The sequence below is a fragment of the Myotis lucifugus genome, unplaced genomic scaffold, assembly GCF_000147115.1.
Source record: "Myotis lucifugus unplaced genomic scaffold, Myoluc2.0 scaffold_44, whole genome shotgun sequence".
Lineage (NCBI taxonomy): Eukaryota > Metazoa > Chordata > Mammalia > Chiroptera > Vespertilionidae > Myotis > Myotis lucifugus.
In genome coordinates this window covers 3,949,470-3,975,738 of record NW_005871092.1, presented here as the reverse complement: position 1 = coordinate 3,975,738, position 26,269 = coordinate 3,949,470, and the positions used below count along the sequence as shown (strand labels likewise).

At 43.9% G+C, this 26,269-nt stretch overlaps 1 protein-coding gene across 6 annotated transcripts in view; it reads left to right on the top strand.

Moving 5' to 3' along the window:
- The window catches only part of GPAM (glycerol-3-phosphate acyltransferase, mitochondrial), a 31,616-nt gene extending 6,815 nt beyond the window's left edge, over positions 1-24,801 (top strand). For 4 of the 6 annotated variants that reach the window (XM_006088127.3, XM_014455266.2, XM_023753357.1 and 1 more), the window contains 17 exons: positions 1,336-1,449; positions 3,546-3,692; positions 4,378-4,474; positions 5,422-5,558; positions 8,028-8,127; positions 8,436-8,648; positions 10,660-10,773; positions 12,158-12,243; positions 13,253-13,368; positions 15,248-15,318; positions 16,392-16,656; positions 17,219-17,361; positions 18,498-18,575; positions 19,196-19,336; positions 20,657-20,846; positions 21,953-22,011; positions 22,684-24,801. In XM_006088127.3, coding sequence (XP_006088189.1) covers positions 1,336-1,449; positions 3,546-3,692; positions 4,378-4,474; positions 5,422-5,558; positions 8,028-8,127; positions 8,436-8,648; positions 10,660-10,773; positions 12,158-12,243; positions 13,253-13,368; positions 15,248-15,318; positions 16,392-16,656; positions 17,219-17,361; positions 18,498-18,575; positions 19,196-19,336; positions 20,657-20,846; positions 21,953-22,011; positions 22,684-22,800 — 2,188 coding nt within the window. In that variant the 3' untranslated portion in view covers positions 22,801-24,801. Of the gene's footprint in view, positions 1-1,335; positions 1,450-3,545; positions 3,693-4,377; positions 4,475-5,421; positions 5,559-8,027; positions 8,128-8,435; positions 8,649-10,659; positions 10,774-12,157; positions 12,244-13,252; positions 13,369-15,247; positions 15,319-16,391; positions 16,657-17,218; positions 17,362-18,497; positions 18,576-19,195; positions 19,337-20,656; positions 20,847-21,774; positions 22,012-22,683 lie in introns of all 6 variants that reach the window. The other 2 variants (XR_002829086.1, XM_023753356.1) reach the window with 2 other exon arrangements.
- Positions 24,802-26,269: the final 1,468 nt, after the last annotated feature.

Here is a 26,269-nt window from a genome sequence, read left to right as displayed (position 1 = left end):
GCTCCCCCCCCCCCCACAGTTAAGGTGAGAGGAGAGATCCTGGTTCATTGGTTTAAGATCCTAAGAAAAGAGATCTCATAGGGTCTCTTCTTTATGTAAGTACACATTTAATCTAGGAAGCCAAGGGGTCCATCTGTTGCCCTCAGTTGGAGGCAGTTAAGAGAAAGTTATATTGACAAGGCAGAATGAAACTTTTCAATGTGATAAGCTGCCTGTGCAGTTGAGTTGGCTATTTAAATCTTCTGTGTGTTACATGAAGCAAAGTCTGAACGGTTTTGCACACGCATGTGCGCGCGCGCGCGAACACACACACACACACACACACACACACACACACACAAAGCTTTTAGTCTATTGAAAAGGGATTTCATAGAGAGGTTAGACTCTATACATTCCAGTAATAATTCTGAAAGTTTTCATTGAAGAAAGAGTTTAGAATTAAACACTTAACATACTGGGCCAAGTTTCCAGAGAATTGAGACGAAGGAAGGGAGGAAGAAAGAAAGAGAGTTGGAGGAGCATGTGCCTCATAAACAGTTCTCCTCAGATGACTTTTCCTCCCTCGAGGGCCTTTTGGTTCTTTTCAGAATGGATGGATTTATAATTGAAATCTTCCATTTACATCAATATCATTATGGAGGAAATGATAATGAGGCCTTATATACTCAGTAGGAATGGTATCAAATCATTGCATAATGAGAGTTTGTAGCATTCTTATTCTGAGATACCTGTGCCCAACTCCTCATCCAAATAACACATAATCATTGTGAGGAATCTGTTCTATCCCTTAGGTATGTTGAATGTGTGCGTGTTTTTTTATGTGTGTGTGTGTATGTGTGTGTGTTTTTAAAGACTTAGAAATTCTGGCTTCATGAGCCTAGAATACAACTTTAGAAGAATTACTATAACAACAATAACAAAAAATTAGCCCTGGGTGGTATGAAAACTTCCAAATTATCTTTTATAGCCCATAGCTATAGCTATAAGCGGTATAGCAATAGAGAGCTTAAATATTTGCTTCTTTGTAAGGGATTAATAAAGTAATATATTTCTGTTTCTTTTGCTTATATATTTGGTTTATTATTTGGCATAGTAACACGATCTAGGCATTAATACACAAATTCCCAGTTTAAATTTTAGCTGAGAGCACATGAAAAAAATCGGGAATAAAATTGTCTGAACTTCTAGGGAGAATTTGCTACAGGAGAAGCCCAATCCCGGGAGTGGATGAAACAAGACCTTGTTTTTACAGGAGAGAGACCACTGTGTACTTTAAGCAGCTTGTTTTAAGTGTTCCTAGAGTGCTTCTCTGCTAAAGGGTTTTTCCCGTTGCAGGCACCGAGGATGGCTGGCAAGGCGTCTTTCTTACGTGCTTTTTGTTCAAGAGCGAGACGTCCATAAAGGCATGTTTGCCACCAACGTGACAGAAAACGTACTGAACAGCAGTCGGTAAGGGCAGGGGCACCTTGGTAAAGGGGAGAGGCGTGGGTGGGCGGCAGGAGTGGGAGCCAGGAAGTAATTTCCTTTATTAACCTTTAGTGCTTCTGGGACTCTGTCTCCAGAGACGTTTGCATTTCCAAGTTAAATGTTAAGCTCCACACGGAAACCAAGGAAGACAGAGCAGGTGGTTTTGGTGGGCAATGCCCTGTGAGAGTGTCAGGCTTGTTTTATGGGTTAACAAGTGAATGGGTTTCTAACACATGAAAGCAAGTTGGAGTCAGTGGTGCACATAACTTCCAAAATTTTCTGTTAAGTATTCTATAATATGGATGTTTAAGACATTGCATTTTCTATTTTGTAGCCAAAAGAGAAGCAAGTCTGATATGTCTGTCAAACAGTTATTGTGTACTTAGGCAGAAACTTCTGTACTAGAAAGTCATTGTTAGCATAGCTGGACATTCAAACTCACATAGCTGTTACCCAGTGAGGAGACCAAGATACTGTCTGTGCTTGTGGAGGAGCTTGCTTGCAAATGGAAGAGACTGGCTGGAGCTCATGTGGCGTGGGGAAATGAATCATGTGGAGATCAGGCATTAGAATATGGGGATGTGGAAGAAGGTTGGTCTCTGCTCCACATGGTCGGTGTGGCCCATGTTCCACATCTCCCTGGATTTGGGTAGCTGGAGACAGGGGTGGATTGAAAGATGCTCAGCAATGCAGGCTCTGTGGTGTGGTTGTTAAGGCCTGAACAGTGTGGCTCATAATAGGTATTCAGATATTTATTGAATGAGTGAATGATGAGTGAATGAACAGTTGATAATGGAGATGTAATAATCATGTCAATTACTTGTGAAAATGTTCCTGGCCAGATTGAAATAAATGCTATTCAAAGAATGTTCTGTGGGGTTGGTCTTTTCTTTTTTTTTTTTTTTTTTTTTTTTTTTTTGGTCTTTTCATATTAATGAATTGTGGGGCTGTGTGGAGTCTAATATCGGTAGCAATGGTGGGAGAAAACACAGTTATTTGAAACTCCCTTGGATTATTACTCTGTTTTCTAGGTAAAAACCTTCAAGTATGTTTTATTCTATGCAGGTATTTTGACTAGTAACTAGAATGTCAGAAGTGATTTAAGGAGGTTTAACCTCATGCGTTCTCCCCTACGTCATGTGGGAGGTTTATTAAACTGGATACAATCTTCCCCTTTATCTCACTGCTTATTGTTCTGTGCTCTTTTAGTCTTGAGCTTTGCCTTTTTGAACTTCAATATTTATGTCCCTCTTGCATCCTTCCTAGAGAGTTTTATATATGGTTCTAATAGAGTCACACTAATGTGAATAATTAAGCCCTCAAAAGTAAAGTTAGACATTACTTGACAGTGAGTTTTGGATGCCTCTGAATCATATGCCTCAATGGGTAATCTTCTTTTTTTCTCTTCTGGGGTGGGGGTACAGCTTTGTGTCTCCCCCAGCACAGCTGGAACATTCAAACTCACATAGCTGTTACCCAGTGAATTTGAATTAAATTCCTAAATAGGTTTTCCAGAGTCCTGAGGGGTTCATTGCTTTAGGAATATGATAGCCTTAATATTTAATAGACAACCAAAGAAAACACTTCAAACTTGAGCTTATTATCTCATTAGAGGCCCAGTGCACAGATCCGTGAACCAGTGGGGTCCTTCAGCCTGGCCTGCGCCCTCTTGCAATCCAAGACCCCTCAGGGGATGTCGGAGAGCCGGTTTTGGCCTGATCCCCGAAGGTCAGGCTGAAGGGCCCCACTGGTGCACAAATCCATGCACCAGGCCTCTAGTATGCATATAAGATCTTTGATTAATCTCTTCCCATCTTCTCTCCTCCCCGCTTCCCTCTGAGATCATCAGACTGTTCCATGTTTCCATGCCTGTGCATTGAGCGTCTGCCCCCTGATAGTCAGTGCACGTCATAGCTAATGGTTGAACGGTCGCTTAGGATTTTATGTATATAGATGTTGCCACACATTAAAGAGGAGGTACATTTTGTTTCGTGACTTACAGCTATGGTTTACAAAATGCTAAGTACAGAATATGTACAGTATCAGATACATTGTCTGTCTTTCCACTTCCAAATCAGAGTGCAAGATGCCATTGCAGAAGTGGCTGCTGAATTAAACCCTGAGGGCTCTGCTCAGCAGCAATCCAAAGCCATCAATAAAGTGAGAAAGAGAGCCAAAAGGATCCTTGAAGAAATGGTCGCCACTGTCTCACCAGCAATGATCAGGTATTAAAGGCAAGGCAGAAGGTTTCCAACGAGAACCATCTGTTATGAGAAAACAGGGTGGAACCATGGGACTTCCTCTGGGTCCAAGATGCTTTAACATAGTCTGATGTCACACCCAACTCTTTATATTCTTATTAGAGGCTCAATGCACGAAATTCGTGCAAGAGTAGGCCTTCCTTCCTCCGACTGCCGGCACCGGCTTCCCTCTGACACCCGGGACCCTGGCTTCCCTTGCAGCCCCGGCTTTGTCTGGAAGGACATCTGGTCTAATTAGCATATTACGCTTTTGTTATTATAGATTCATCTTTTATGGAAGTAGCACGGTGGTTGGCTTTAAGGTGCTTCCACCTCTGTTAATTGAAGCAGCCATTGCATTCCCGCTGATACTTGCTTTCTAGACTAGGTGTGAGCCAGGTATCACATACCCGTGTCTAAAAGGGAGTGGTTTTCTGTTGTTCTGCTCTCTGAAATACTCGCATGGCCATTTGCTTATAAGGTCTAAGTGTTAGGTGAAATGTAAGATTTTAGTCCATAATAAATGGATACTTTTATAAGTACCACATATGTAAAGTTAGCTATTGAATTCCACAATTCAGATACACAGGCACACAGAGTCACTTACTAGCACTATGTATACACACACACACACACACACACACACGTTTAAATTTGTTTTTACTTTCAGACTGACTGGATGGGTGCTGCTAAAACTGTTCAACAGCTTCTTTTGGAACATTCAAATTCACAAGGGTCAACTCGAGATGGTTAAAGCTGCAACCGAGGCAAGAAATATGGGACTATGTCATTCCATCTTCTCCATGTTTGAAGAGTGATTTTATGATTCTTTTGAAATTGTTCCCTTGCATACTGTTGTGCTTCCCAAGCCATCTGGGAGATTTCCCCCAGGACGATGACTGCAGAGCTGTGTGTGCGAGGGGCAGTGGGGCAGCGGAGGACCTGCCAGCCATGCAGGATTCCTTTAGTAATTACCTTGCAACAATTCTGAATATTAGGTAGAACAATCCCTATTTTATAAATGAGGAAATAAAGGCTCAGATGGAGTAAGAAGTTTTTCCAAGTCACGGCGAATAGGTGGTTTGCCTGGGATTACAGGTTGCATCAGGCTTGACTCTGAAACCTGTGCTCTTGCCTAATGAGAGCTGCTCTCAGAGACATGTGGGCTCAACTTGAACTCTTTTCTTTTAAATTGTTTTTATTGATTTTGAGAGAGTGGAAGGGAGAGGGAGAGAGAGAAACATAGATGAGAGAGTGAAACATGGATTGGCTGCCTTCTGCATGCCCTGCTAGTGGGGATTGAGCCTGAAACCCAGGCATGTGCCCTGACCAGGAATCAAACTGGCAACCTTTCCGTGCACAGGATGCCCAGCTAACTGAGCCACACCAGCCAGAGTGCAACTTGAAATCGTGATTACTTTTCTCCTTCTCTAATATCAATAATATTTCCAGTATTCTTTCAATTTAATATTTAGCTAAAAACAACTACAAAAAATAGTAGTTGTTTGTGTGTGTGTGTATATATATATATAATTTTTTGTAGTTGTTTTTAGCTAGATACATATTAAATTGAAAGAACACTGGAAAATGTTTTTAAAGAATGAGTCACAGATTATTAGCCAGTGTCTGAGTGACTCTAACCAAAAATGAAATTGCAGAGTATGATTGAACTGGACATTTGAACTTATTACATTTGGCATTTTCCTTTCACCAGATGAATTTGCCGCTTATATTTCTACCGGTTCATAGATCCCACATCGACTATCTGCTGCTCACCTTCATTCTCTTCTGTCATAACATCAAAGCACCATACATTGCTTCGGGCAATAACCTCAACATCCCCATCTTCAGGTAAGATGAGCTTATTTTGTAATTTAAGGTATGAAAAGGATTATATTCTGAATTTTTGTACCTTTTGACATGATGTTGAAATTTTTTTATTTTCATTATAAAAGTAATGCATGGTCATTGTGAAAACTTTGAAATGTACAAAAAAGCATTAAAACTATCACCATTATTTCTGTGTTTTATATGGGATACTTGGTGAACTCTGCCTAAACTTTATGGGCAATATTTACCAAATGGATAAAGGGCAATTAGAAAGACAAGACAGCAAATTACTGTATCAGGCTTGGCAGTAGGGAGGTGGGGTGGTGGCGGTGGTGTAAAGGTAGTTAAGAAGAACTATACCTGTTAACTTCCATCTTATAATTTAGAAGGGCTAAAAACCTACAACCGCTACAGTATCACATGAAAGTGTGTATTTTAGAGGTTTTCAGGAGAGTGAAGTGCATTCCATTCAGAAGAGATAGTATGTGACAAGGCAGAAATGCAAAAGCATGATTTGTTCAGGCTATGGCAGACGATTCAGTAGGGTTGGAATGTTGGATGCATTGGAGGGCTGCAGGCTGGAGGTGGTGACTGCATAGGTAGTGAGGACTAGGTCAAAATGGTTTCTAAGCCAAGAGTTTAGAGTGTATCCTGTACTTGAGAAATGACATGGTCAGATTTGCATTTAGAAAAGTCCTTCTGGATTAGAGGGAGTAAGAGCAATTCTGACTCTATTGCAATATTCACACAAAAGGTAACGAAGGCTTAAATTAAAAGCACTGTAATGCGGTTGGAGAGGAGGGCATCGACTTAAAGAGTGTTTATTAAGTTGAATTTACAAGAGCAAATGCTAGTCCAGATGAGTGAATAGAGGGGGAGAGGGGGTGAGGTGGGAGGAAGACAATCAGGTGTTTACCACTGGTAGGTAAGGCAGCTGATCACCAATGGGCAATTGGTGAGGAGTAGGTTTTGTTGGTTAGTGAAGTTGCAGTTTCAAACTTCATAGCTTAAAATACCTGTAAGGTCAGCTCTGTGAGTTGTAGCGAGTAAGAGGATGACTTTAGAGTGACTGGAAAGAAGTGGGCTGGCAGGTTTGCAAGCTGTGAAGTCTGATCCTCAGCCTCACAGTCCAAGGAGCTCCTTCCTAATTGCTTAGCTCAGAGTTCTGTGGCCAACCAGACTCACATGGACGACGGACGAGAAGCCATCCGTTCATGAAGTCAGCTGATGCTTACTCAGCTATGTGGTACACAGGAGTGAACAGATTCGTAGACCTCGCCTTCAGATAGCTCACTAATCTATCAGACAGTGTGATATGACCCCACAGGACAGACATGCTTTTCCAGGGACTAGAATAGTTTACGTTCCTGGGCACCTCTTCCCATTACTGAGGAAGCTGGGGAGCGGAATTAGAAAGTCATCAGAAAGTTGCTGGTAGCTATAGATTTAGAGCAAAGTCTGGGTTCTAGAGAAGTCTTGCCCATAACAGTTTGCCTCTTTTGTAAGCAGAATAACGCATGTACTCATGCTCTACAGTTTCTAAACTTGGATCTCTTGGAAGTGCTCGCTAAACACTGATAATTTCTCATAACTCGGCTGTCCTGTCAGGTAACTCTATGCCAGTCATTGCTTGACCTTCAGACATGACAGACTAGATAGCCTGGCCTGTTTATTAGCATCTTTCTTTTGTCACAAACCACTTTCCAGGGTGAGTTATTTTAATGGGTGGTTAATCACATTTAATATGAACTTACTCTGCAGGGTTTTACTCTCAAAGAGTGATACTAAGCTCTAGGAGCATCTTACTGCTGCCTTTTTATACTGACTATAAAAGATACCATATATATATGTATATTTATATGAATATCACTCTATTTGGAAAGAAAGACTTAAGTTTTAGAAAATTTCAAGTTCATATAAAAAATCAATCAGTATTATAGAAAGAGACCCGGGGTTGTGAAAAATGTTGTTTCTTTCCTGTGAGTAGGAATATGAAGCAGATTCCTGTTTCGTGATTTGAAAGGATGGTTATACTTCGTTTCACTTTGATAAAAGTATCTTTGTCTCACAGAACACTCTCTGAACAATATTTATTTGAGAAATTTCTGCAAAGTAGCTTGTGTAACATCACATTCATTTTTTAGTAAATGTGCCATAGGAAGATTTTGGAAGGTCTAACGGTCAATGTCTTGAGAGCCTGGGCAGGGTTTTAAAATTCAGCAGTATTTCATAATCTTCTGAAACTCTGTAGCATCGACTGTGCAGGGTGATGTGTCAGAGAGGCTTCTTTGGCTGGGAACCGATGTAGTAGAGCCACAGCACACGGAGTGAGGTTCTGAAGGCTGACGAATAACGGCAATGACCGGAAAATGGGAAATGTCCACATGCTCACTGTCAGTGGCTCCAGCAGCATGTGGTTTATAGTCACCTGACAAATGCTTGGAAGTAACTTGGGATTTGAGCTTTCTTTGTAACTTTTTGAATTTCTAGTACCTTGATCCATAAGCTTGGGGGCTTTTTCATACGACGGAGGTTGGATGAAACACCAGATGGACGGAAGGATGTTCTCTATAGAGCTCTGCTCCACGGGGTATGTCTCACCTCTAATTAGCCTCCAAGCCGTTGTGGTCGTTACCACAGTAGATGGAAGAAGAGAGACTGTTGTCCGAGTAATTATTTGATTGATTATTGCTTGGGTATGGGTTTGATGATTACTTTTTATCATCACCAAAATACAGCAGTAAAGGAGCTGCCCTGTTGTTATTTGTGTGAGTGAAATATTTTGTCGGTAGTGAAGTTACGTAGGCTTTTGCTTTCTGTTTCTAAGATCTAACTTGGCTGAGCCTTCTGTAAGTTGGGCAGTCTTGAACTCATGTGTGACTTTCTCCTGATGTCCAGCACATAGTGGAACTACTTCGACAGCAGCAGTTCTTGGAGATCTTTCTGGAAGGCACACGCTCCAGGAGTGGGAAAACCTCCTGCGCTCGGGCAGGACTCTTGTCAGTTGTGGTAGATACTCTGTCAACCAATACCATCCCCGACATCTTGATAATACCCGTGGGCATCTCCTACGATCGTATCATCGAAGGTCACTACAATGGCGAACAGCTGGTAAGAGGACTGCCTACCCCAACTCTTCTTTGCTTTCAAGTCTGTTGCTTTTAGAATTACCTAGTTTTAAAGCTTTGTAGGAAACATGGCAGGGTGGGTGTGGGGAGTAGCTTCCGTCTCCCGCCTCAGCCCGACTGGTGGTGCTGATGTGGTGCTTACCTGCACCCGGAGGAGGTGACGTGCCTAGATGTGCCAGTGCTGGCCATGGTCATGGGATTGGGAAGTGAGAGAACACTTGGCACTGTGGCCATCTCTGCTGGGCGGGGGAAGGGGTTGTGTGGCTTCTCCCCAGGACCTTACTGCATATGTGCAGATTTTTTTTTAACTTTAGCCAGAAGGACTGGTGGGATCCTGTTGACAAAGCAACTATAAATTAATTTGAGAAATGGCAGTAATGTTTTTTATAAGCTTCTTACTGAATTAAGTATAAGAGTTCTAGAAGAATGCACAAATCATAAGATGGAGCTTGAATTATCAGAGTGAACACCCCCCATAACCAGCACTGAACTCAAGAAAATACTATCAGGACCCTAGGAACCCCCCTATGCCCCTCTCATTGCTGCCCCCTCAAGGGTAACCACTTACCTTGACTTCTGAAGGAGTAGAGTAGTTTTGCTTATTCTTTAATTCAATAAATGGTATTTTGGAGTGTGTGGTCTTTTTGTATCTGGTTTCCTTTGCTCAGGCAGGTGTTTATGTGATTCATCCATGTTGTTGCATTTGCTTAATTTGTTTATTCTCATAGTATTCCCGTGCATGAATACGCCATAGTTTATCCTATTGTAGGAAAACAGTTTGGGTTCTGGTTTTTGACTGATCATTTCTCCACAATACTCTTGATTACCATATGTGCATTCTGTTGGGCATTTATCTAAGAATTTGGAATTGGGTCATAAAGTCTACACATGTTCAGCTTTCGTAATACTGCCGAACAGTTTCCCAAAATGCTTTTACCAACGTACCATTCCTGCTGGCATTGTGAGAGTTCCAGAGGAATTTAGTGTTGTTCTTATTTAGTGTGGAAGTCTTGGGCAAGGTGCTTATTTCAGGCCTGCTGCCCAGAACACATCTGCTGCTCAGGGACCCTTGATAATTGAAGGCTTTAAAAGTTAAGTGATCGACACAGATTATTATCTGTACCTGTTGTGAGATTCCCCCTCAAGTTTGTTAGGTGTCTATTCTGAATGTGTATTCCACTCACGCTGTCTCATGAGGTTATATCTGAGTCCCGTGTCCATTATCTGGCCATCGTTGTGCCATATGCATATTAAATAGTCACTAAGTGCTTACTGAATGAATAGTCAGATTAAAGGTCACCATGGGGCTGGATTTGACACTCGCTGCCTAATGCTAGGTATTTGGACTCTGGTGATCATCAGGCTTCCCATAAGTGACCTCTTTGACATCTTATTTTTATCTGAGAACTGCAGAATACTGTTCAACCTATGTCATTTTTATCCTTCATTAGTTCGCAGTTGTGTTTTTGTGAATGCTGTAAATAGTGTGCTAAATGAATTAGTGTTAGTGTTTGGTTTTTCATTGACCAAATCACCTCTCCCGATGACACGATTACATCTTGTAGACCAGTGGTTCTCAACCTTCCTAATGCCGCGACCCTTTAATACAGTTCCTCATGTTGTGGTGACCCCCAATTTTATTGTTACAAATTGAACATAATTAAAGCATAGTGATTAATCACTAAAACAATATGTAATTATATATGTGTTTTCTGATGGTCTTAGGCGACCCCTGTGAAAGGGTCATTTGACCCCCAAAGGGGTCGCGACCCACAGGTTGAGAACCGCTGTTGTAGACTCTATGAATTCTAAATATTCTCTGACAGGTCTCAGTCAATGAATACTTATTTCCCGTGTTCATTCGCTGTTGTTTTTTTCAATATGAACCATGAAAAACAAAAGAAATAAGATGCTTTATTCTTTGGGTAACAGAATGTTTGCATATGTGTGAGCTTTATTTCTTCCCATGTTATTCTTTCAAAATCGGAATATAGGGAAAACCTAAGAAGAACGAGAGCCTGTGGAGCGTAGCCAGAGGCGTCATCAGAATGTTACGGAAAAACTATGGGTGTGTCAGAGTGGATTTTGCACAGCCATTTTCCTTAAAGGTGAGTGTCTGTTGGAATGAAGCTGTTTTAAAGCATTGGGGTAGCTCGGGGTCAGGTCTGGGCCCTGGTCCTGCCTCTAGTCCTCCTTCTGTCACCTAAGTTTCTTCTCTTGGAAAATGAGGACTATGTCAAGAATGGCATTTCCTAAATTTTTCCACCAAAGTACACCAGCTAACAAAGGACAGTAAATATCTATCTTTGGGCGACATCGGGTTCAACGTTTATTGCTATTTTTTTAAATTCATGAGACTTTTGCATATTGTTTTATAATATACTAGAGGCCTGTTGCACAAAAAGATTCATGCAACAGGCCTTCCCTTCCCCTGGCTGCTGGCACCGGTTTTCCTCCGGCATCCGGGACCCAGGCCTTCGCTCCGGCCGGAGCCGCCTTCAGTCTTCGCTCTGCCGCTTTGCGCCTACATATGCAAATTAACCGCCATCTTTGTTGGCGGTTAATTTGCATATCTCGCTGATTAGCCCATGGGAGGTGTAGCGAAGGTACGGTCAATTACCATGTTTGTCTATTATTAAATAGGATATCAATATTTTATATCGTGTTTTTAAATTGCCTTTAGGGGAAGTTTTTCAAAACACAACCCTTAAAAGCTGGGTCCTAGTCACACTAGGATGATGCTCTGATTAACGAAGTGGGATCCAGGTCCCTCGTGTTCTGAGGGGTAGGGCTCTCCTCGTGGTGTGGGAAGCCTGGGACTGCTAGGTCCCTGACATCCTGGCACTGTAAATTCCTAAGATTTTCCAGTTGGTTAAAGAGAGAGAGAAGAATGGGTGATGAAGTTGGGAACCCAGGGGGTCAGGGACAGAGTCCTGCTCCTGCTGTTCCACTTCCTGGTTTTATTCTAAAAGACTCTAATTGCTGTGCTAGATGTTTTCTGACCTTAATGCTTCCAATTCTTAAGAACCCCATCATTCTTACTATTAAAAAAAAAAAAAAAGATTGCACAGCTTCTCTCTCTTGTTATGATTTGCTTTTGGGTTGAAGTTCTTTTGAATATTATGTGACCCTCAGGTTGTCAGATTTCCTTTATAAAGCATAATTATGTCGGTTACCAGTAATTATATTGGGAATGTCAAATAATTTATTTAAGATGTGAGAAAAGTTAAATCTTCTCCTTTAATTTATAAATGATTTTGCTTCAGAATCATTCTGTTCTTCGTATTTTCAGTTCTTAGATTTCATGTTTGACAGCATCCTATGGGTCATTCTGGGCTCCTGAAGATGGTTTAGGATATAAGAAGTAGTTTTCTGTAGCGTAGCTGATTTGATGAAACAACTCCCTTTTTACTTTTTGAAGATTGAGTATATTTTGTATATGTTTATGTAAGTGAGACAATGAGAGTAATTGTTCGGTTTTTTCCCCTCCAGGAATATTTAGAAAACCAGAGTCAGAAACCTGTGTCTGCCCCACTGTCTCTGGAACAAGCCTTGCTACCAGCTATACTTCCTTCAAGGTGAGGTGTGGGGGAATTTTTTTACTGACTAAACTGTCAGATATCTGTTATGTCTCACATTGCAAAGAAAAATAGGTTAACTGTAATGGGAACATGCATGTTCTTGTTTTCACTTCCAATCTTGAGTAACTTTTCTCTTGGTCGTATAGGGGGTGGTGAAGTGATGTGCTTTCATAGTTTGGGCTTTTTTGATTTATTTGCATTCTAAAATCTATTTGATTTTGTGAATCAGGTAGGAGTTCTCATTTGATTTTTATGCCTTTAAATGTTTGAACTGAATTCTTTTTTTCTTTTTTTAAAATGTATTTTATTGATTTTTTACAGAGAGGAAGGGAGAGGGTTAGAGAGTTAGAAACATCGATGAGAGAGAAACATCGATCAGCTGCCTCCTATATACCCCCTAGTGGGGATGTGCTCGCAACCAAGGTACATGCCCTTGACCGGATTCGATCCTGGGATCTTTCAGTCCGCAGGCCAACGCTCTATCCACTGGGCCAAACCGGTTAGGGCTGAACTGAATTCTTTTTGATAGTAGCTTAGATTATACACATTGTACATATGTGCAGTGTATGAGTTTTTTCTGTGTGAATTTTTCAGAATCCAGAATGAGTTGTAACTTCGAGGATTTGAATATTAAACCCTTCCTTTAATGTGTTAGAGAATTTGGAGAGTAAGCCCTTCCTTTAATGTGTTCAAGTCAAATTTTTCTAAATGTTTTAAAATGAGGTATCTTGCTTTATGCATTTTCTTTTCAGCCAGTGGGTTTGGAAATGATGTATCAGTAGACTGTTTAGTTATAACTAAATAATGTATTTCCTCCAAGAGAGTATATTTGGCATAGTAGAGTATACCATGGAGAAAAACAACCTATAGAAATAATCTACTTGTGGTTTAAATTTAGAATATGTAGTAATTTACAGTGTGTTATACATTCATACCTTAGGCCATCATAATTTGCTTTGTGAAAGAGTGGGATTGCAGAAGTCTAATTTTTAAGGAAACTTTTCAGACCCAATGATGCTGCTGCTGAAGGTGCCGAGCCGTCCCCTGATGAGTCCAGCAATGAGACAGAGGAGTCGTTCCGGAGAAGACTGATCGCGAATCTGGCTGAGCACATCCTCTTCAGTGAGTAGAACAACCGTCTCTGTGGTTTGCGGTTCAGATCGGCCTGGTGCAGGGCAGACCGTATGGGTTCGGGCATCTGCTGTGCTTTGGTTCCACTTCTAGTTCCAGTACCTGATCCACAGGTGATGATAGATGGGTTATTAGCCGGAAGGTGATGTGGTGGGGATTTGGGGTAGTCGAGTAAAACATCTCACATAGTGCCCGGTGATTAGTGGGTGCTCATGCTTTAATAACATACAGTATTGCCACAGTGATTTGTTACCTCTTTTGCTCATGAATGTGTTTCCTTGAACTAACTTGTAGTGCAGCTTCTAGGTTTATAGTTGCATGTCCCTTCCCCCTCTGACCCCATGATTATTCAGCAAATATCGAGGGGCCGTTCTGTGTAAAGTTGGCTTTAGCTGTGGGGACACAGATGGAGGAGCTAGTGGTTCAGCACCTACAGAGCCTGTGCTGTTCTCAGGGGGTAGTTGTACACAAACACTGTATGTGGGAGGGATCCAGAGTGGAGTGCGGTGAGTGCAGAGCCAGTCTACCTCAAGTCCAGATTACAGTGTCCTGTCATGTGGTAGAGGTGGCTTTAGAGTCCTGGGGCAGCGTCCCAGTCCCTTGGTATGCAGCCCGGTTAGGCTCTTGTCTCCACTTCCTGTTGCACATCCCCGCTCAGCTCTGAATCTCAGCACTTCCTGCCGACGTTGGTGGAGTTTCCATGCCTCTTCTGGCTCCTTCCGCTTCCACTGCTGCCTTGTGCCGGACAGACTGTTCTTTCTCAGGCACATCTGACGTGTCTCCCGTGCTTGGGTTCTGGATGCTAAAATAATACATCCTTAATGCTGGGGAGTTGGAAAATAAAGACAAAACCCACTGTCCAAGTAACCAGTGGTGTTGCTGTCTAGTCTCTAAAAATCCTTCTGACAGTTTTGTCTTGTGCTCTCTTCCATTTGTAACACAAATATACATTTATGTTTTTAAAAAACTCTTTATAAACATTCTTTTTGATGGCTATAAATATAGTACTGGATACTGTTTTTTTTGTTTTTTTTATACACTGGAGACAATATCAGCTGTGAGTGAAGTATTCCTGAATTCATTATCATCTCAGAAAAACCCCCAATGGTGTCTAGTTCAGATTATTCCACAGACGTTCTCGTATTTGATTTATATGATTATAATTTTCTACAAACTCAGAGTATTGTGTATGGACTAGAGTCATTTCAAATGTATTGATGTCCCCTTCTTCCCCACCTCTGACCTACCTCTGGGCCAGGTTGAAAGAAGAGGTGAAAATACGTTGAGCAGCATCACTGTGGGTCCTGTGGCAGGCCATCCATTTCATTCTAATGCAGCCCATGGACGGCGGTACTCTCATTTTACCCCTGAGGAAGCTGAGGCTTGGGAATTTAATTAATTTCCCCCAAGTAGTGAAATTAATCAGTGTAGAAGTTAGGTTTTGAGCCCAGATTTTCTGACTTTCAGTCCTGTGGGAGGAGTATACAAGTACAGTTACAGTAGACTGCCGCCTGGGACAAGTCAAGAAATAGCAGTAGGATGTGCTGTAGAGCTCGGAGAACAGGCTCAGGCTTTGGGTCTTGGTATTTCCATACAGGTGTCTCTAGGTCAGTCAGTAACTAAACTCCATTATCCTCAATTGAAGGTGCACCTACCTTAGACTGAATTCTGTTATATGACAAATAGTGATCTCTAATGGCCCAGAACACAGTATAATGTAACTTCCTTTTGATAAATCACTTTTATGGGGAATGTGGTAGAGGACTTTTATAGTTTTAAATACTCCTATTTAAGATTTAGGTACTTTTAAAAATTTCAGCTGTGTATATTTTTTAAAAAGTGCAACTAAAGCTCTGTGCTTGCCTTTCAGCTGCTAGCAAATCCTGTGCCATTATGTCAACACACATCGTGGCCTGCCTGCTCCTCTATAGACACAGGCAGGTATGTCCACCGCGTCACCTGCAGCTAAAGACTAAGCGTGAGAATGCTCTGTCAGCTGCTCACACCCGATTCACTGATAGATTTGGCCCACTCCTGGCGAGGACTGTGAGACAAACAGTTATATAAGCTAAGGACCCTGCCCACAGGAGCTTACAAATCCAATGACAAAATCTACATGAAAAAAACTCAAGAGACTGTGATTTATATATATATGTGTGTGTGTGTGTGTGTGTATATATGTATATGTTCATATATATAATATATATATATATATTTATTAGAGGCCTGATGCACAAAATTCATGCAAAGGGCTCCCCCCGCCGCTGCTGCCTTGGCCGCCTCTGCCTCAGCCTCAGCCTCCATCTGCCGCGGCTTCATCCAGAAGGACATCTGGTCTAATTAGCATATTATGCTTTTATTATTATAGATACAGTAATAGTAAGACATACTTTGAGTGGTATAGTTAATGTAAATAACTATACATATACATATATATACACACACACAGTAATAGTAAGACATACTTTGGTATAGTTAATGTAAATAGGCATAATTTTAATTGACATGCAGATAGCGAATGGTTTCCTAGCTATTTTGATTTGTGTTTAGCTATTTTGATTTTTAAAAAGTGCACGTTCCACCTTCCTACAATGCACTAATGCTAAGATGCTACTGGCGCCTTTTTACAAAAAAAAAATGCCAGTATCTATGGGCACCCAATAAGTATTTGTCAGATAGGTATTTAATGGGGAAATTCTTGCTAAAAATAAGCACTTCTTACTTTCAGATGGTGGCTTCTGCTCTCCGTGATCTTATGTGCTCATAGCACATGTGTGGCTAGAGTGCTCTCTGGATGTGGAATATCATTTCTTGACATTCTGGGGGACCAGCTTTTTAATCAGGTTTTTTTTTGTTTTTTCCCCTTTCTCTGCATTGGTGGTGTGACCCTCTTTCTGTATGTGCTGACATGGAGCTGCAGGAAAGCCAAGGCAAGAAAAAATCCTCTGAACGGCCTCTCAGCCTTTTGGGAAGTAGTTTTCCCTGTCCTGAGACCTTTCTGTGTGTTTCTCTAGGGAATCGATCTCTCCACATTGGTGGAGGACTTCTTTGTGATGAAGGAGGAAGTGCTGGCCCGTGATTTTGACCTGGGGTTCTCGGGAAATTCCGAAGATGTGGTCATACATGCCATACAGCTGCTGGGAAATTGCGTCACAATCACCCACACCAGCAGGAATGATGAGTTTTTTATTACTCCCAGCACAACTGTCCCATCAGTCTTTGAACTTAACTTCTACAGCAACGGCGTCCTGCACGTCTTTATCATGGAGGCCATCATAGGTATGTTGGGCCCTGGAACATTTTCATAGAAAAATACAAGGGTCTAAAACACCCTGGGGTCTACTTCAGTTTGGATGATAACCCCTGTTTGAGGGAACGTGTTGCTCTATTTTTAACTTCAAATAAGAATATAATCTGCTGTATCACTGTTTATGGCTTATTTTTGCATCTATTATTCAGTAAGTAGCTCATGAATTACGGCATAGTATTACACTTATGATTGAGGGAGAGAGGTAAGGTGTCTTGCTGTCCAGAAGCTGAAAGACTGAGGGAGAGGAGACAGACACGTGGTGGTGATGTGAGTGGTGGGGCTCAGTTGTGATCAGGGTCACAGGGAGAAAGAGAGCAGAGGGGACGGGTCCCGGAGGAAGGCCTTGGATGGAGTTGGGATCACATGGACACATGAGAAGTAAGTCCTGAGGGGATTATTTAAATTCACCCTGAAATGCAGGTAATTATTTTTGATGTAGCAGCTGTTAAGGTAGTCCAAGCTATCCGAGCCAGTTGAGGTTTTCCTTGGAGCTCTGAGGCTGCGGCTTCATTGATGCGTTCATCTCCTCAGCCTGCAGCCTTTACGCAGTCCTGAACAAGAAGGGTGCGGGCGCGCCTGCCGGTGGGGCCTCCTCCCTGATCAGCCAGGAGCAGCTGGTGCGGAAGGCGGCCAGCCTGTGCTACCTGCTGTCTAACGAGGGCACCATCTCTCTCGTAAGTAACAACTCTTTGCCTGTTCTCTTTTTCTTGAGCATTTTTATGAAAACATAAACCAACTTTGTCTTTCTCTGTTACCGAGGCTTTACATTCTACTCCAGACTAATACGTTGTTAACTGTGTGGATGTGGCTGTTGGGGTCACTGCTCCAGTGACCGCTTTGTGCCCCCGTGAGGTGTGTTGGGCAACTGCTCGACATTCTGCATCAGTCAGGTCCAAGGTTACCGAGCTCTTATTTTGCATAAGGCACTGGGTCAGAGGTTTGTAAATAATTAACATGCTCACTCATGGATGATGGAACCACAGATGATAAGAGTCAGAAACAGTCTTAAAATCATCTGCTCAGCCCCATCCTCACTTTACAAACGGGGAGACTGAGGCCCAGCAGTCCTGATGAGCTTGCATGTTATGTCCATGCACTTGCAGATGTTTATAACGAGGCATGCGTGTTAAGCAGTAGAGAGTGCTCTTTCCTCAAAGTCATCAACAGGTAGAACTCATATTCTATTTAAAGTCTACTGTCCTGCACTTGGGACGTCTGTGAGCACGTGTGTGATGAGGGCCCTCCTCCACGGGCTTCTTCACAGGAGGCATGTTGCTGGGCCTGTTGGGGAATCTGTTTTGCCTCAGCCCTGGGGGGCGGAGTGGGAAGGGAGAGGGTAAATAGGCTCTCAGGTTTGCCTTTATCCTTTTCCTGGGTCTTTTCTGAATATTGAACATTGTGTTTCCTCATCCACCACCTTTGTGTACAGTATCTACACAAAGGTTTGAGAGCTTTTGCAGAGAAATTGTCTTGTAAAGAAGAAGAACAGGTGGTGGGGTGTGACAAGTGGCCCCTCTAAGGACTGCTTCCCTTGAGGTGGGGGGGAGGCTGAGCTTGGGAGCACCCTTTCTGGGTGCTGCCACACTGTGTGCTCTGCCAATCCGGAGAACCAGGCCTCTTCTGTGGCTTTGCCTGTGACCACCCATATTTATCAGGAGGGCGGGCATCGGAAATCTTAGGACTTGCCCAGTGCAGTGAGGTAGGTCATATCATGGACATATTTGGCAGCTACTTTGTACGGTGTTTTTCTGTTTTTACTAAAAGAGGTATAGGATCATGACATTGACCTTGAAATGTCTCTTCTTTCCAGCCCTGCCAGACGTTTTACCAAGTCTGCCATGAAACAGTGGGGAGGTTCCTCCAGTACGGCATTCTCACGGTCGCAGAGGTAAGGGGAATCAATCGCTCACCTTTGTTTGCCTTTGTTTAGTTTAGTTTCTTGCTCCTGTCCTTTCCACCAACTACTTTAACCAATTATTTTAACTAATAATTACATTAGATCTGTAGTCAAATCCAGGTGAACAGACGAGAAAAATCAGCATGGGGAGAGTAAATGTCTTCAGGATTGTGTGACATTTTGGTTCCTTCTGTGTAACTGGTGTTGTCTAAAACATATCCTGACAATTCCAGATCCTGAAGTTGTTCTAAGATGAGATGTTTTACTCTCAGTGTGCTTGTAGCTTGCACATAGCATTTTTCTCTTTTGAGATTTTGTTTTAATGTTGGTAAATTCAGTAGAGTGAGTATGGCCTGGAAAAGTAGATATCAAATTAGAAGAGGTGACGGCATTTTTATTTGATGTCTTTGGTAGCTTTCCCCCTTCTTTCCTTTGTTCTTTCCTTGCTCTCTCCCGGGTGATCCTGCGTTTGGAGAGGGAGATGGATGGACCTTGCAAGTGGTGGGCAGAGAAGAGTGGAGAGGGAATGAGAGAAACTGCCGTGGTGGGTCCAGCTGGCAGTGGCGTGTGCCTGTGCCTGTTTGCTGACTCTTGCTCGTCCCCTGGCATAGCAAGATGACCAAGAAGACGTCAGCCCTGGTCTTGCTGAGCAGCAGTGGGACAAGAAGCTTCCCGAACCTTTGTCCTGGAGAAGCGATGAAGAAGACGAAGACAGTGATTTCGGTGAGGAGCAGCGAGACTGCTACCTGAAGGTATTTTGGGGAAGAATTCCAGACGACTTTACAGTGATGACTTGAGGTTCATGTTGCCACTAGCTAATGAGGCTGATAAACTGGGACCCTGGTAACTTATTCTTAGCCAAAGTACCCACAACACAGCGCGGTGCTTTCTGCCTAGAGAATAAAGGCTCTCGAGCTGTTGAATTAATACCTGAAATTGTTCAGCTTGAGTATAATTGAATAGAAGAGGAAGCAAGAGCGGACATGGAGGAAGGTGAATGTCCTGGATGGCGCCGTTCATGACCTCGCACAGAACAAGCAGGTCCAGGCCTGTGCCCACCCGCACTCGCCCCTAAAGAGGCGTGTTAGTGTTCAGTCACCAAGCAAGGGGGCACCCCACCAGCTGTGGGAGAGAATAACACCCACCTGTCCTTGGCCTGGCTGCTCCTTCTGAGCCATTCTCAGTCTTGCCATCCCTTCTGAATGTTCTACATCAGCTGTTTGCCTTCAATGAAAACAAATCCTATCAGAGGAGAAAATTTGGATTTTTAGAAGTTTGATTGTCCCTCATTTAGAAAAATCAGTTTTGTCTAACTTATAATTTTAGAGATCAGTAATAGTGACCCATCTTTTCTGAATACCCTAAGTGGATACTTTCTCTGCAGTGGGATGACACGCCTAGTTCGCCACACACACACACACACACACACACACACACACACACACACAGGCAGGAGGTATGGCTTCTGGAGATTCCAAATGACAGAAGTTTTTCCCTTTGGGGTTTTATTAGTTTCAAGATGGGCCGATGATCTTGCTGCCACACACCAGAGCGGCTTATCTGAACATGCATGTCTTGGGGGGTACAGGGAGAGCCTCACCATCACCCGACCTCTCTGGACTGTGGGCTGAAGGCCAACGGGGCGGGGGGGGGGGGGTGGCCAGGAAGTGGGGACAGAGATGATCTTGTGATCTTGTCATGTGACCTTTTTGTGCCCTTGAGTGACTGTTGAGTCAGGTTTCCAACCCTGTAGAGACCAACCTCAGGACCAGCTACTTTCAGTGGTGACAGTGTGTCATCATTATGCTATTCAAGTACCACGATTCCTTCTAGGCAGCTGCTCAATGAACACAGATCTCAAGTCCTGTAAAAGTCAATGACTGCGAACAAGAGCGCATTTCAGCACCGGGAGTCATTCCCCACAGAGGCTCTCCCTGTGCGCACCAGCGGCAGGCGGCTCTGTGCAGTGACTGTGAGAGCATCTTCTCAGTCACTGGTTCTCCCGGGAGGGTCCCCTGTCAGCCTGCCGTCGCTCCTGTCCCTCCTCATGCGTTGTCTCCGCTCCTGCACAGGTGAGCCAATCCAAGGAGCACCAGCAGTTCATCACCTTCCTGCAGAGGCTGCTCGGCCCGTTGCTGGAGGCCTACAGCTCCGCTGCCATGTTCATCCATAACTTCAGCGGGCCCATCCCGGAGCCAGAGTACCTGCAGAGGCTGCACAAATACCTCATAACGAGAACAGAAAGAAATGTTGCTGCCTATGGTACGCAGGCCACTAGTTTGGCTTCTTTTAAATCTCTGACTTCTTGGATTACAGGAATGCTAATTATAGGGGGGGAAATTGCAAAATTATCCTGACTTCTCACTCTATAGTCCCATCATTTGTGAGGTTCCTGCATGTTGTTGCATGTAGTTGTTTGTTTATTCTTGTTGCTTTATAGTCGCCCATTGTATGAATATTTAGCGCATTTTATTCATTCATTCTGCTGTTGATGGATATTTGGGCTGTTGGCAGTTCAGAGCCCCTGGGAATAGTGCTGCTCAGCACAGGTTTGCACACACGTCTTTGGGTGGACGTGTTTCGCATCAGGTTGGGTGCATATCCAGGAGCAGAGTTGCCTGGTCACAGGGTGTGTAGGTTCAGCTTTGGTGGGTCCTGCCAGATGCTGCCCTCTTGGGCCGGTTGGCACTCCCACCAGCTGGGCCTGCTCAGTTGCTCCATCTCCTGGCTGGCACTCGGCATTGTCTGTTGTGTAAGAGGTGTGATTGGGGTGGGGGTAGCATTTTATACACATAGGGTTTAGAACCGAAACTACTGTGAATAGGAATTTTTAGAGCTCTACCTAGAGAGATGTATAGATCTGATCTAGATCGGTCACTTTCTAGATGAGGCAGCCACCCAGGCCACGTAGCTGGCTAATGGGCAGACCTGGGCTGGACCTTCTGACCTCCAGGCTTGTTCTCTTCCTGGCCCCACTGCTGCAAGGAAGCACCTGTGCCGTTTAAGGGGATTTCTGCACGTCTCCTTTGATTCTCACAAAACCCCTTCAAGGCAGATGTTTAAGGATTTCTCCTTCCCTTCCTCCCCCCATTCCTTCCTTCCTCCTCTCTCCTTCCCTTCCTGTCTCCTTTCCTCCCTTTCCCGCCTCTCTCTTTTTCCTTATTCTTCTCCCCCTTTTTTTTCTTAAAAGATGGCAAAGTAGGTTTAAAGAAACAGCAGATCATTCCAGACCTCACAGGTCACCGGCAGCAGAGATGGAACTGCCCCGCTGCTGACTCGCTCTGATGCTCTGGCCTCCGCCCTTCTCACTGTGGATATGGGTTTTGCTGGGCCTGAACATTTGACAGGGTCTCACTCTTTCTCTACAGCTGAGAGTGCCACATACTGTCTCGTGAAGAATGCTGTGAAAATGTTTAAGGATATTGGGGTAAGTGCCCGCCCCTGCGGTAGAAAAGCATGTGTTAACCTCCGTCCTCTTCCCCTTTAGACCCGGTCTGTTTGAACCCCCTTTGGGATGGGTCGACCCCGAGCGGAGCCGTTCCTGCTGGATTAGCCCTGAAGGCCTTTTTGGGGACGGGAGGGGCATGTTGAAGGCGAGGCCCTCCAGTGCAGATTTCTTTGAAAGTTCCAGAGTTTTACTGGTTTTCACCTTCATTCCAAACCTGTTTGCATAGAATGTGTCCCTGTGTTTCCAGATGCTTGGGCTGCTAAGCGGGGGTGTTGATGGCGCCCCATGTTTTGACCGATTTCGCTGTGTTTTGCTATAAGTATTGCTAGGAGAAGCCTCAGCCGTGCTTTACTTCTCGTATCACGTGGCGCTGGGTTCCACGGAGGTACCAGGGGGCTTTGTCAGGGACTGTCTGTGGCTTTATTCCACCATAAATGTTAGAGGCTAGTGCACGGGCTGCCCTCCCCGAAACCAGCACCACACCTGCACCCACCACCCCGCCCCGCCCCGCTCACAGACACGGGCAGAGCTTGTGCTTAAAGGCAGGAGGCAGTTTCCCACGTCTTACTGCTTCTGGACACCAGTCAGGGCTGGTGACGGAAATGTCCTTTTTTTGTTGTTGTTTGCATTTAATTGAAACTTTCTCTCTAGGTTTTCAAAGAGACCAAACAAAAGAGAGTGTCTATTTTGGAACTCAGCAGCACTTTCCTACCTCAGTGTAACCGGCAGAAACTCCTGGAATATCTTCTGAGCTTTGTGGTGCTGTAATAACGAGCGGCCGGCAGGTGAAGGGCGTGCACGAGCCCCGGGTGGGCTCAGCCCTTTATGGCTCCAGGTGGGAGGTGCGTCCTGTGGCCAGGCCTGCCCTGCCCTGACGTGGCCTCCTGGAAAGCAAGTGCCTTCTCCCCTCCGTGGGCCTGTGACCATCCCGACCGAGGCGCACAGCGGCCCGCAGATGACGCTCTGGGGGCCCCCAGCCTCCGCTTGCAGTTCCTAATCAGTAGATGACAAAATGAAATCTCAGAAAAGATTTCGGAGTTTATTAAAGATTTACATTTTAAGTATAACTGTTAAGGACTAATTACTGTGAAGGACGAAAAAAATGTAGTTGTACTAGTATTCTAGAACTGAATCTTGTGTGATACTTAATGCTGTCGGGGAATTCATTGGTATATTTTCTGATTAACTTAATCTTCCTCTAAAAATAATTGTCAACCCAAAGTGCTTTACGAAAGAATGGGCAGGTGTACATCACACCCAGGTATCCCTGTGCTGGTCAGATTGAGGACGTGTTTTCAGAGCTACATGAAAACACAATGTTAGATCAGGTCAGGGATGGAGATAACATGGTCACATATCTGACACGAGGAAGTACCTTTGGCTGGCAGGATTCAAGGTGAACTTGGCCAGAAAACTGACTTTGACAACTTTTGCGCAGATAAAAATGTACCACTGCGTTTAAATGACCAGCAAGTATTTAGGAATGACTTCCGTTTCTTAGCTGTGTCCTCCCCCCCTCCCGCCCCTCCCCCCCGGGTGGTCCCTCCTCTCACAGGTACAGCTGTTCCTTGGAGATCCCCCAACCACAGCAGCTGTGCCGGCGTGGTTGGCTTGGCCTGCGAGACTTGTTGGCAGAAAGGGCTCTGGCCGAGGCTGCCGGCACAGGGCTCCCTGTGCTGCACACAGCGTGTGCATGAGCCTGGTCGGGGGCCTGGTCCCCACTCGGGGAGGGCAGTGTGCCCCCCGTGCGGCCTCCGTGGTGGCCTGATGCCTGGTGAATGGTTGGAGACATTTATGGGTCTTTAGCTGTGAGGCAAAATCAAGGTTCTTTAAAAATTTAATGGGTTATATGCCTCAACCCTGATGCCGCGTAGCAGCAAATCATGAAAACTTGTCTGTTCATAACAGAGGTGCCTTTTTGTGAGTGGGGAGCATAAGTGTTCATTAATTTTGGTAATTTCTGGTGATTTCTTAAAGATGTGTTATTAAAACATTTTCTCACAGCTCATTGTTCCCCCTCTCCAAGGTATTATGGGATGAGGGACTCTCCTAATGAATATTGCATATCGTCTTTGAATTTAATACAAAAGTACTGAGAATGAAGTTTGTGCTTTCATAAGCTTGGATTTTAAACACTAATCGTATCTCATGAATATTCTGTGTTTGGGAGAGGGAAGGGTACTGACTAATATTTCACTTTGAATGAAATAATCTCATTTGGAACTCATAGCAATAAGGTTGTGCTGCTGCAACCTCCACTCTCCATTTCGAACATCCTTTCTTGGTAGGAACTCGTGTACCATTCAGCTACCGTCAGTGTTGTCGGCTCCGGGGTGGAGTGTGGACTTCACCTTGTGGCTTCTGTTTTACTAACTGGGCGTTCTGCGTCTGGGGGAACACACGGGGAGGCGTAGTTATCCCCTTGGGTGCTCCCTATGTAGGCCAGCAAACGTGTCGCTAGACTCTTGCATTCATCCCCTCCATTAGCGATCAAGGTTACTCAGACCGCCTCTTGCTTCTCCAGAATGTCACAGTTGGCAGACTTCCTAGCGGCTGACGGTGCTGCCCTGCTTGTGATTCTGCTAGAGCCGCGGCCAGGCCAGCCCGAGCAGGGACCACGGCTTCAGCTTCTCTGGTTCTGTTTTCCCTCTCGGTTGGTTCAATTTCTAGGAATCTAATCAGATGCTTTGGGGAATGCAATGTATGGTTCACTAGCTCCCTCGCCACTCAGCTCGGTGAGAATAAATATGCATGCTTTTTTGTAATTAACTGGTGCTTCAAACCCTTTTTAAGGAAGAAAAATCTCAACCAAAGTTACGCTCACCCAGGCAAGCTGACCCTCATGTTGTTTAGCACAAACCCATTCTTCAGGGCCTCGTTGCGAGAACACCCACATCATCACAGTAAGGTTTCCGGTTTTGCTTAGATTTATTCTCATTGTTTCCCAGAAGCGGATGGCGTCCATGTACGATTAAACAAACTAGGTGCTTGTAAATAATTTATTACAGTTTACTCTGCATTTCTCTGAACCTGAAATGCATGCCCTCCAGGGAAAGGCTGTGAGTCAAGTTACAAAACAAACAAACAAAAAAAACCCCCAATAATAAACAATATGAAACTGCACTCTTTCAAAATGAGACTGTCCCAAGTCATTCAGAAGAAGGGAGGGACTTTTTGATCTCCTACATTTTAAGAAAGACAAAGAGAAAGAACTGGAGTGGAATGTGTGGGACTAGCAACAGAAACACCATGAGCCTCCCTTGTGCGGTCGAGCCAAGGGGATACCTGGGAAAGGCTGGGAATGCAGGCTCAGCTGTGGGATTCCCGTTGTTCTCCAGGGAGGAGCGTGTTCTGGGATGTCCGGGGTGTTCTGCAGAAGGTGTCCCTGGGAAAAGTTTGGCCGTGGGTCCTCTTTTCCGGGAACTCCCTGTGCACTCAGCGCAGTGAAGGCGCAGGGTCTGCGAGGACGCAGCCTTTTTAACCAGCATCTCCAAACTCGGGACCCCAGGACCCTTTCCCTTCAGGACATCTGTGAACCGCTCACTGGTTCCCCCTGGAAAACATTTTGGGAAACACTAGGATGGGCAGTTCTTTAAGGAGATACAACAGTAACTGACCGGCATTGAGCATGAACTTTGTGTCAGGTATTATATTTAGTGGCTATTTCCTCCCCTATTGACCATCAGCACAGAAAACTAAGACAGGTGGTCAGGCCCTGTCCTTCGATCGGAAGATCAGCCGTCAGCGGTCCTGGGTTTTTCACTGAAAGTAGCAAAATTAACACAGCGATTAACTGGGGTAAGATTTTCATTCAGATTTAGGAAAAAAAAAATTGCACAATTGAATGTAGATTTTTATCCACAGATAGTTCTAGTGTTTAGAAGTGACAGAACCTATGACCGCAGTTTATAAAACTTAATTTGGATGTAAATCTGCTTTTTTAAAACACTCTTTTTAGGGACTGGAGACTTGGCATCTGGCATTTTAGTTTAATACAAACTAATGATTGCATTTGAAAGAGACTTTTGACTTTCTTTCTAAACACCTAAAGCTCAGAAATGCCCTGAGGGAAGGTATTAAACTATGTGCCTGTTGTACAAAGAAACATTGAATTGTAAAAGGAATTACTCTCACTGTGAAATAACACTGTGTGATTTTGTGAGCAACACTTATTTGGAAACATTAATTGATTTTTATGCCTGTTAATAATGTATTGTAAGAAGCACAGAATTGTAGT